Genomic DNA, 12,519 nt, shown 5'->3' on the forward strand with positions numbered 1-12,519 from the left:
GTGCCCCCAACACCCCATTCCCATAATCCCCAATCCTCTCCCTGTCACATCTATTTTCCTTGCTTTGGCAACACTAAATGTATTTTGGTCCTGCCAATAAAGCCTATTTGAGTTTGAGTGTTGAGGAGATGGATGAATGAAGCTGAAGTGGTAGAGAAGTTCGAACTTAACAAATCCCAGAGTTTGCAATACTCACAACTAAAACATCTTATCATGCGACATTTGCGGGATGTTTCTAAAGAATTCCATAAGAATGAATTTGATGTTTTGATGGAGTGTGATCTTCCCAGTTTGAATGTGTCAAAGATTTATGGTGTTTTGAGACAATGGTTAACTCTGGTGGGGAAGCAGACATGTGTGAAAGCTTGGGCAAGACAGATGGGGACACGGGCATTATGGACAAAATCATTCAGGGATGGTGTCTGCTAGGAAAGAATATTACACATGAGATTATACATAGAGCTAGTTATGGCTTCAACCTCCCAATAGGCCTAGCTAGCCCAGATAACATCAGGAAATGCCCGAAATGTGGGACGGAGTGCACGGATATGCCCGGCCCAGACCCAGGGGAGGCTCTGCAGCTGCTACCTGACACACACAGCTCTGCTACATGCCCGGCCCAGACACAGGAGAGGCTCTGCAGCTCCTACCTGACACACACAGCTCTGCTACATGCCCGGCCCAGACACAGGAGAGGCTCTGCAGCTCCTACCTGACACACACAGCTCTGCTACATGCCTGGCCCAGACACAGGAGAGGCTCTGCAGCTACTACCTGACACACACAGCTCTGCTGCATGCCTGGCCCAGACACAGGAGAGGCTCTGCAGCTCCTACCTGACACACACAGCTCTGCTACATGCCTGGCCCAGACACAGGAGAGGCTCTGCAGCTCCTACCTGACACACACAGCTCTGCTACATGCCTGGCCCAGACATAGGAGAGGGCTCTGCAGCTGCAACCTGACACACTCAGCACTGCTACATGCCTGGCCCAGACATAGGAGAGAGCTCTGCAGCTGCTACCTGACACACACAGCTCTGCTACCTACCTGGCCCAGACATAGGAGAGGGCTCTGCAGCTGCTACCTGACACACTCAGCTCTGCTACATGCCTGGCCCAGACATAGGAGAGGGCTCTGCAGCTGCAACCTGACACACTCAGCACTGCTACCTGCCTGGCCCAGACATAGGAGAGGGCTCTGCAGCTGCTACCTGACACACTCAGCACTGCTACATGCCTGGCCCAGACATAGGAGAGGGCTCTGCAGCTGCTACTGACACACTCAGCACTGCTACATGCCTGGCCCAGACATAGGAGAGGGCTCTGCAGCTACTAGCTGACACACACAGCTCTGCTACCTGCCTGGCCCAGACATAGGAGAGGGCTCTGCAGCTGCTACTGACACACTCAGCACTGCTACATGCCTGGCCCAGACATAGGAGAGGGCTCTGCAGCTACTAGCTGACACACACAGCTCTGCTACCTGCCTGGCCCAGACATAGGAGAGGGCTCTGCAGCTGCTACTGACACACTCAGCTCTGCTACATGCCTGGCCCAGACATAGGAGAGGGCTCTGCAGCTACTACCTGACACACACAGCTCTGCTACATGCCTGGCCCAGACATAGGAGAGGGCTCTGCAGCTGCTACTGACACACTCAGCTCTGCTACCTGCCTGGCCCAGACATAGGAGAGGGCTCTGCAGCTGCTACTGACACACACAGCTCTGCTACATGCCTGGCCCAGACATAGGAGAGGGCTCTGCAGCTGCTACTGACACACTCAGCTCTGCTACATGCCTGGCCCAGACATAGGAGAGGGCTCTGCAGCTGCTACCTGACACACACAGCTCTGCTACCTGCCTGGCCCAGACATAGGAGAGGGCTCTGCAGCTGCTACTGACACACTCAGCTCTGCTACATGCCTGGCCCAGACATAGGAGAGGGCTCTGCAGCTGCTACCTGACACACACAGCTCTGCTACCTGCCTGGCCCAGACATAGGAGAGGGCTCTGCAGCTGCAACCTGACACACTCAGCACTGCTACATGCCTGGCCCAGACATAGGAGAGAGCTCTGCAGCTGCTACCTGACACACTCAGCTCTGCTACATGCCTGGCCCAGACATAGGAGAGGGCTCTGCAGCTGCAACCTGACACACTCAGCACTGCTACATGCCTGGCCCAGACATAGGAGAGAGCTCTGCAGCTGCTACCTGACACACACAGCTCTGCTACCTGCCTGGCCCAGACATAGGAGAGGGCTCTGCAGCTGCTACTGACACACTCAGCTCTGCTACCTGCCTGGCCCAGACATAGGAGAGGGCTCTGCAGCTGCTACTGACACACACAGCTCTGCTACATGCCTGGCCCAGACATAGGAGAGGGCTCTGCAGCTGCTACTGACACACTCAGCTCTGCTACATGCCTGGCCCAGACATAGGAGAGGGCTCTGCAGCTGCAACCTGACACACTCAGCACTGCTACATGCCTGGCCCAGACATAGGAGAGAGCTCTGCAGCTGCTACCTGACACACACAGCTCTGCTACCTACCTGGCCCAGACATAGGAGAGGGCTCTGCAGCTGCTACCTGACACACTCAGCTCTGCTACATGCCTGGCCCAGACATAGGAGAGGGCTCTGCAGCTGCAACCTGACACACTCAGCACTGCTACCTGCCTGGCCCAGACATAGGAGAGGGCTCTGCAGCTGCTACCTGACACACTCAGCACTGCTACATGCCTGGCCCAGACATAGGAGAGGGCTCTGCAGCTGCTACTGACACACTCAGCACTGCTACATGCCTGGCCCAGACATAGGAGAGGGCTCTGCAGCTACTAGCTGACACACACAGCTCTGCTACCTGCCTGGCCCAGACATAGGAGAGGGCTCTGCAGCTGCTACTGACACACTCAGCACTGCTACATGCCTGGCCCAGACATAGGAGAGGGCTCTGCAGCTACTACCTGACACACACAGCTCTGCTACCTGCCTGGCCCAGACATAGGAGAGGGCTCTGCAGCTGCTACTGACACACTCAGCTCTGCTACCTGCCTGGCCCAGACATAGGAGAGGGCTCTGCAGCTGCTACTGACACACACAGCTCTGCTACATGCCTGGCCCAGACATAGGAGAGGGCTCTGCAGCTGCTACTGACACACTCAGCTCTGCTACATGCCTGGCCCAGACATAGGAGAGGGCTCTGCAGCTGCTACCTGACACACACAGCTCTGCTACCTGCCTGGCCCAGACATAGGAGAGGGCTCTGCAGCTGCTACTGACACACTCAGCTCTGCTACATGCCTGGCCCAGACATAGGAGAGGGCTCTGCAGCTGCTACCTGACACACACAGCTCTGCTACCTGCCTGGCCCAGACATAGGAGAGGGCTCTGCAGCTGCTACCTGACACACTCAGCTCTGCTACATGCCTGGCCCAGACATAGGAGAGGGCTCTGCAGCTGCAACCTGACACACTCAGCACTGCTACATGCCTGGCCCAGACATAGGAGAGAGCTCTGCAGCTGCTACCTGACACACTCAGCTCTGCTACATGCCTGGCCCAGACATAGGAGAGGGCTCTGCAGCTGCTACTGACACACTCAGCACTGCTACATGCCTGGCCCAGACATAGGAGAGAGCTCTGCAGCTGCTACCTGACACACACAGCTCTGCTACCTGCCTGGCCCAGACATAGGAGAGGGCTCTGCAGCTGCTACTGACACACTCAGCTCTGCTACCTGCCTGGCCCAGACATAGGAGAGGGCTCTGCAGCTGCTACTGACACACACAGCTCTGCTACATGCCTGGCCCAGACATAGGAGAGGGCTCTGCAGCTGCTACTGACACACTCAGCTCTGCTACATGCCTGGCCCAGACATAGGAGAGGGCTCTGCAGCTGCAACCTGACACACTCAGCACTGCTACATGCCTGGCCCAGACATAGGAGAGAGCTCTGCAGCTGCTACCTGACACACACAGCTCTGCTACCTACCTGGCCCAGACATAGGAGAGGGCTCTGCAGCTGCTACCTGACACACTCAGCTCTGCTACATGCCTGGCCCAGACATAGGAGAGGGCTCTGCAGCTGCAACCTGACACACTCAGCACTGCTACATGCCTGGCCCAGACATAGGAGAGGGCTCTGCAGCTGCTACCTGACACACGCAGCTCTGCTACCTGCCTGGCCCAGACATAGGAGAGGGCTCTGCAGCTGCTACTGACACACACAGCTCTGCTACATGCCTGGCCCAGACATAGGAGAGGGCTCTGCAGCTGCTACCTGACACACTCAGCTCTGCTACATGCCTGGCCCAGACATAGGAGAGGGCTCTGCAGCTGCTACTGACACACTCAGCACTGCTACCTGCCTGGCCCAGACATAGGAGAGGGCTCTGCAGCTGCTACCTGACACACTCAGCTCTGCTACATGCCTGGCCCAGACATAGGAGAGGGCTCTGCAGCTGCTACCTGACACACACAGCTCTGCTACCTGCCTGGCCCAGACATAGGAGAGGGCTCTGCAGCTGCTACTGACACACTCAGCTCTGCTACATGCCTGGCCCAGACATAGGAGAGGGCTCTGCAGCTACTACCTGACACACTCAGCTCTGCTACATGCCTGGCCCAGACATAGGAGAGGGCTCTGCAGCTGCTACTGACACACACAGCTCTGCTACATGCCTGGCCCAGACATAGGAGAGGGCTCTGCAGCTGCTACTGACACACTCAGCTCTGCTACCTGCCTGGCCCAGACATAGGAGAGGGCTCTGCAGCTGCTACCTGACACACTCAGCTCTGCTACATGCCTGGCCCAGACATAGGAGAGGGCTCTGCAGCTACTACCTGACACACTCAGCTCTGCTACCTGCCTGGCCCAGACATAGGAGAGGGCTCTGCAGCTGCTACTGACACACTCAGCTCTGCTACATGCCTGGCCCAGACATAGGAGAGGGCTCTGCAGCTACTACCTGACACACTCAGCTCTGCTACATGCCTGGCTCTGACACAGAATTACATGTATGGACTTGACAGTCACAGAAATTACTGTGACAGAGGAGACACATGGGAACTCCCCCATCACGTGTCTCATCACATGGTCGTGACATCATCAAAGGTCCTTTTACTAACCCATAATTTAGGACAGTTCCTCGTGTCCTGCCTCAGTCGCCCCTGGAATGTAACCCTTTGTATTCTGGAGGATGTCGCTGTTCAGGAGTATCGGCCTGCCCGCAGCTCTGCTGGCTGCTACTGGAGGGGTGGCTCTGGTGACCTGGAGGTACCTGTCGGAGAGGGGGCAAAAGAGTGCTGGGCAGGGAGAGGTACAGGGGGAGGAAGGAAGTGTGGAGGGTGTATCATCTCCAGTCCCAGACATCTCCAGAACAGGTGACCAGCCTGAGGGAGCAGGGAGTGACAAGAATGTTCCCCCTGGTACCACAACTGTATTTCAGGAGGAGAGTGCAGGGAAGAAGAGCGCAGCAGCTGCAGTCACCTCTGTCATACAGGAGAAGAAGAGCGCAGCAGCTCCAGTCCCATCTGCAATACCAGACGAGAAGAAGAGCGCAGCAGCTCCAGTCACATCTGTAATACCGGAGGAGAAGAAGAGCGCAGCAGCTCCAGTCCCATCTGTAATACTGGAGGAGAAGAAGAAGAGCGCAGCAGCTCCAGTCACATCTGTAATACCGGAGGAGAAGAGCGCAGCAGCTCCAGACACATCTATCATACTGGAGGAGAAGAGCGCAGCAGCTCCAGTCACATCTGTAATACCGGAGGAGAAGAGCGCAGCAGCTCCAGACACATCTATCATACTGGAGGAGAAGAGCGCAGCAGCTCCAGTCCCATCTGCAATACCAGACGAGAAGAAGAGCGCAGCAGCTCCAGTCACATCTGTAATACCGGAGGAGAAGAAGAACGCAGCAGCTCCAGTCACATCTGTAATACTGGAGGAGAAGAAGAAGAGCGCAGCAGCTCCAGTCACATCTGTAATACCGGAGGAGAAGAGCGCAGCAGCTCCAGACACATCTATCATACTGGAGGAGAAGAGCGCAGCAGCTCCAGTCACATCTGTAATACCGGAGGAGAAGAAGAGCGCAGCAGCTCCAGTCACATCTGTAATACCGGAGGAGAAGAAGAACGCAGCAGCTCCAGTCACATCTGTAATACTGGAGGAGAAGAAGAAGAGCGCAGCAGCTCCAGTCACATCTGTAATACCGGAGGAGAAGAGCGCAGCAGCTCCAGACACATCTATCATACTGGAGGAGAAGAGCGCAGCAGCTCCAATCACATCTGTAATAACGGAGGAGAAGAGCGCAGCAGCTCCAATCACATCTGTAATAACGGAGGAGAAGAGCGCAGCAGCTCCAGTCACATCTATCATACTGGAGGAGAAGAGCGCAGCAGCTCCAATCACATCTGTAATAACGGAGGAGAAGAGCGCAGCAGCTCCAATCACATCTGCAAAACCGGAGGAGAAGAGCGCAGCAGATCCAGACACATCTGTAATACTGGAGGAGAAGAGCGCAGCAGATCCAGACACATCTGTAATACTGGAGGAGAAGAGCGCAGCAGATCCAGACACATCTGCAAAACCGGAGGAGAAGAGCGCAGCAGATCCAGACACATCTGTAATACCGGAGGAGAAGAGCGCAGCAGATCCAGACACATCTGTAATACTGGAGGAGAAGAGCGCAGCAGATCCAGACACATCTGCAAAACCGGAGGAGAAGAGCGCAGCAGATCCAGACACATCTGTAATACCGGAGGAGAAGAGCGCAGCAGATCCAGACACATCTGTAATACCGGAGGAGAAGAGCGCAGCAGATCCAGACACATCTGTAATACCGGAGGAGAAGAGCGCAGCAGATCCAGTCACATCTATCATGCTGGAGGAAAAGAAGAAGAGCGCAGCAGCTCCATTACAGACTGAGGAGGAGGCATCAGTGTCATCCAATTCGCCAGTGGAAAAGGGGTTCCCCGGCAGTGTTTCATCGTCTGAAATTAAGCATAAGGTGAGAAGCTTATGAGCTCGGAGCTAATGTAATATGAATATTTTTGAAGGGGTTGTCCCATAAACAAGTGGCGTAACTACAAAGTTATGGGCCCCGGTGCAACCTTTCAAACTGCCCCCCCCCCCATGCCAAAATATATAGGTGAACTAGAAATGCACCATTACAGAATTAGTTGTAGGCTGTGTTCACAAGAGTGAAGTTCACGGTGTGTATACAGACCACAACCTCCAGCCTTGGAGGGTATCCTGATCCAATCACACCCTCTTGTGTTTATGGCAGTAAGCTCCTGTAAACCCACCCTTATAAATGGAAGTGTGCCCCTCTAAACCCTGCCATCACCTGGTGGGGAAAGTCACATCCTGACAAGTAATGCTGCCAATTCTCCAACCATAAGTGGTGCATTTCCAGAGCTGGGAAGTAGGAGTTTAAGGCTATGTGCACACGTTAAGGATTTCTTGCAGAAATTTCCTGAGAAAAACCTGAAATTTCCTGCAAGAAATCTGCATGCGTTTTTTGCGCGGTTTTACTGCGTTTTTGGTGCGGTTTTTTTGCAGATTTTTCCAGATATTTCCCAGTGCATTATATAGTGGAAAATCCACGAAAAATCCACGAAAAATCCACAAAATTAATGAACATGCTGCGTTTTTTTTACCGCGATGCGTTTTTTTTCCGCGGAAAAAAACGCATCATGTGCACAAAAATTGCGGAATTCATTCTATATGATGAAATGCATAATGTATGCTGGTTTTTTTGCATTTTTATAGCGAAAAAAATCAGCAATGTGTGCACACAGCCTAATACTACAACACGTCAACTATGGCTCCCGTCCTGCCTCAAGGAAGTGGGGCAGACAGGTGTGATAAGATTATTAGAAAAACCACTGCCACACACACAGCAGTACATACTGGCGGAAGTGAGGGCATTAGTGCCCGTGTATGGACATGTCTGACGCTAGAGAGGAGAAAGCTTTGTCCCTCTTAGCTTCTGGCAATGTTTTACCTCAGCTCATATTTGGGCCATACCATTGTAAAACAAACACATTTACCCTCTGACCCTACTATTCATAAGGAACTGCGGTCTACACTTTATTTGCCCACTGTATATAGTCAGTGTGGGGATGTGGGCTACAGAACAACACAGGGCGATGACTCTGCTACCTGAACCCTACAATATGCAGGGAGTAAAACCCGTACAAAGTATGGCCGCCTCTCTGCAGAGCTGTCTAGCGCCGCACTGGGACAAAAAAGAAGCCTTGCCACACAAACCCCACCAGCCCACAGACTATAAAACTCCCCCCACGCCCGATCAGTGGATTTTGCTATATTTGTTGTGCCCTTCAACAAGTCCTCTTAAAGGCGTTATTTGAAGAGCCATGTTTGAATGCCGCCACAGTGCGCATGATCGACCACTTCTTTAGAGCGCCGGTTCTCGAGATCTTGGGGGTCCCAATGGTCGGACCCCAGCAACTACAAAGTTCTCGGTAAAGGGGATTACTTGGCATAATCCATTTAAATGGGTTTTACAATATATATATATTTATTATTTTCCCATAGTATTCGTGAAAATAATAAACCAATATTAACCCTCCCAAAGACCAATGTCGCCTCTCCAAGAACAGGACAGGAGAATTAGTACCGTGCAGTGTATATGTACAGGACAGGAGGAGTGGTACTGTGCAGTGTATATATACAGGACAGGAGGAGTGGTACTGTGCAGTGTATATATACAGGACAGGAGGAGCGGTACTGTGCAGTGTATATATACAGGACAGGAGAAGTGGTACTGTGCAGTGTATATATACAGGACAGGAGGAGTGGTACTGTGCAGTGTATACACAGGAGGAGTGGTACTGTGCAGTGTATATATACAGGACAGGAGGAGTGGTACTGTGCAGTGTATATATACAGGACAGGAGGAGTGGTACTGTGCAGTGTATATATACAGGACAGGAGAAGTGGTACTGTGCAGTGTATATATACAGGACAGGAGGAGTGGTACTGTGCAGTGTATACACAGGAGGAGTGGTACTGTGCAGTGTATATATACAGGACAGGAGGAGTGGTACTGTGCAGTGTATATATACAGGACAGGAGGAGTGGTACTGTGCAGTGTATATATACAGGACAGGAGGAGTGGTACTGTGCAGTGTATATATACAGGACAGGAGGAGTGGTACTGTGCAGTGTATACACAGGAGGAGTGGTACTGTGCAGTGTATATATACAGGACAGGAGGAGTGGTACTGTGCAGTGTATATATACAGGACAGGAGGAGTGGTACTGTGCAGTGTATATATACAGGAGGAATGGTACTGTGCAGTGTATATATACAGGACAGGAGGAGTGGTACTGTGCAGTGTATATATACAGGGCAGGAGGAGTGGTACTGTGCAGTGTATATATACAGGACAGGAGGAGTGGTACTGTGCAGTGTATACACAGGAGGAGTGGTACTGTGCAGTGTATATATACAGGACAGGAGGAGTGGTACTGTGCAGTGTATATATACAGGACAGGAGGAGCGGTACTGTGCAGTGTATATATACAGGACAGGAGGAGTGGTACTGTGCAGTGTATATATACAGGACAGGAGGAGTGGTACTGTGCAGTGTATATATACAGTACAGGAGGAGTGGTACTGTGCAGTGTATATATACAGGACAGGAGGAGTGGTACTGTGCAGTGTATATATACAGGAGGAATGGTACTGTGCAGTGTATATATACAGGACAGGAGGAGTGGTACTGTGCAGTGTATATATACAGGACAGGAGGAGTGGTACTGTGCAGTGTATATATACAGGACAGGAGGAGTGGTACTGTGCAGTGTATATATACAGGACAGGAGGAGTGGTACTGTGCAGTGTATATATACAGGACAGGAGGAGTGGTACTGTGCAGTGTATATATACAGGACAGGAGGAGTGGTACTGTGCAGTGTATATATACAGGACAGGAGGAGTGGTACTGTGCAGTGTATATACACAGAACAGGAGGAGTGGTACTGCGCAGTGTATATATACAGTACAGGAGGAGTGGTACTGTGCAATGTGTATATATACAGGACAGGAGAAGTGGTACTGTGCAGTGTATATATACAGGAGGAGTGGTACTGTGCAGTGTATATATACAGTACAGGAGGAGTGGTACTGTGCAGTGTATATATACAGGAGGAGTGGTACTGTGCAGTGTATATATACAGGACAGGAGGAGTGGTACTGTGCAGTGTATATATACAGGACAGAAGGAGTGGTACTGCGCAGTGTATATATACAGTACAGGAGGAGTGGTACTGTGCAATGTGTATATATACAGGACAGGAGAAGTGGTACTGTGCAGTGTATATATACAGGAGGAGTGGTACTGTGCAGTGTATATATACAGGACAGAAGGAGTGGTACTGCGCAGTGTATATATACAGTACAGGAGGAGTGGTACTGTGCAATGTGTATATATACAGGACAGGAGGAGTGGTACTGTGCAGTGTATATATACAGGAGGAGTGGTACTGTGCAGTGTATATATACAGGACAGGAGGAGTGGTACTGTGCAGTGTATATATACAGGACAGAAGGAGTGGTACTGCGCAGTGTATATATACAGTACAGGAGGAGTGGTACTGTGCAATGTGTATATATACAGGACAGGAGAAGTGGTACTGTGCAGTGTATATATACAGGAGGAGAGGTACTGTGCAGTGTATATATACAGTACAGGAGGAGTGGTACTGTGCAGTGTATATATACAGGAGGAGTGGTACTGTGCAGTGTATATATACAGGACAGGAGGAGTGGTACTGTGCAATGTGTATATATACAGGACAGGAGAAGTGGTACTGTGCAGTGTATATATACAGGACAGGAGGAGTGGTACTGTGCAGTGTATATATACAGGAGGAGTGGTACTGTGCAGTGTATATATACAGGACAGGAGGAGTGGTACTGTGCAGTGTATATATACAGGACAGGAGGAGTGGTACTGTGCAGTGTATATATACAGGACAGGAGGAGTGGTACTGTGCAGTGTATATATACAGGAGGAGTGGTACTGTGCAATGTATATATACAGTACAGGAGGAGCGGTACTGTGCAGTGTATATATACAGGACAGGAGGAGTGGTACTGCGCAGTGTATATATACAGTACAGGAGGAGTGGTACTGTGCAATGTGTATATACAGGACACGAGGAGTGGTACTGTGCAGTGTATATACACAGGACAGGTGGAGTGGTACTGTGCAGTGTATATATACAGGACAGGAGGAGTGGTACTGTGCAGTGTATATATACAGGACAGAAGGAGTGGTACTGCGCAGTGTATATATACAGTACAGGAGGAGTGGTACTGTGCAATGTGTATATATACAGGACAGGAGAAGTGGTACTGTGCAGTGTATATATACAGGAGGAGTGGTACTGTGCAGTGTATATATACAGTACAGGAGGAGTGGTACTGTGCAGTGTATATATACAGGAGGAGTGGTACTGTGCAGTGTATATATACAGGACAGGAGGAGTGGTACTGTGCAATGTGTATATATACAGGACAGGAGAAGTGGTACTGTGCAGTGTATATATACAGGACAGGAGGAGTGGTACTGTGCAGTGTATATATACAGGAGGAGTGGTACTGTACAGTGTATATATACAGGACAGGAGGAGTGGTACTGTGCAGTGTATATATACAGGACAGGAGGAGTGGTACTGTGCAGTGTATATATACAGGACAGGAGGAGTGGTACTGTGCAGTGTATATATACAGGAGGAGTGGTACTGTGCAGTGTATATATACAGTACAGGAGGAGCGGTACTGTGCAGTGTATATATACAGGACAGGAGGAGTGGTACTGTGCAGTGTATATATACAGGACAGAAGGAGTGGTACTGTGCAGTGTATATATACAGTACAGGAGGAGTGGTACTGTGCAATGTGTATATATACAGGACAGGAGAAGTGGTACTGTGCAGTGTATATATACAGGAGGAGTGGTACTGTGCAGTGTATATATACAGTACAGGAGGAGTGGTACTGTGCAGTGTATATATACAGGAGGAGTGGTACTGTGCAGTGTATATATACAGGACAGGAGGAGTGGTACTGTGCAATGTGTATATATACAGGACAGGAGGAGTGGTACTGTGCAGTGTATATATACAGGAGGAGTGGTACTGTGCAGTGTATATATACAGTACAGGAGGAGTGGTACTGTGCAGTGTATATATACAGGAGGAGTGGTACTGTGCAGTGTATATATACAGTACAGGAGGAGTGGTACTGTGCAGTGTATATATACAGGAGGAGTGGTACTGTGCAGTGTATATATACAGTACAGGAGGAGTGGTACTGTGCAGTGTATATATACAGGACAGGAGGAGTGGTACTGTGCAGTGTATATATACAGGAGGAGTGGTACTGTGCAGTGTATATATACAGTACAGGAGGAGTGGTACTGTGCAGTGTATATATACAGGAGGAGTGGTACTGTGCAGTGTATATATACAGGACAGGAGGAGTGGTA

General features: G+C 50.9%; 1 protein-coding gene across 3 annotated transcripts in view; it reads left to right on the forward strand.

Annotated features, from left to right (window-relative positions):
• The first annotated feature begins 5,100 nt into the window (after positions 1-5,100).
• ARL9 (ARF like GTPase 9) overlaps positions 5,101-12,519 on the forward strand; it is a 64,883-nt gene continuing 57,464 nt past the window's right edge. For all 3 annotated transcript variants that reach the window (XR_011321157.1, XR_011321151.1, XM_069767675.1), the window contains exon 1: positions 5,101-7,004. Coding sequence is in view for 1 of the 3 variants with exons in the window: in XM_069767675.1 (XP_069623776.1) it covers positions 5,199-7,004 (1,806 nt within the window). In the remaining 2 variants the exon portion in view is untranslated. The remainder of the gene's footprint in view (positions 7,005-12,519) is intronic.

The sequence above is a fragment of the Ranitomeya imitator genome, chromosome 1 (assembly GCF_032444005.1).
Source record: "Ranitomeya imitator isolate aRanImi1 chromosome 1, aRanImi1.pri, whole genome shotgun sequence".
Classification (NCBI taxonomy): domain Eukaryota; kingdom Metazoa; phylum Chordata; class Amphibia; order Anura; family Dendrobatidae; genus Ranitomeya; species Ranitomeya imitator.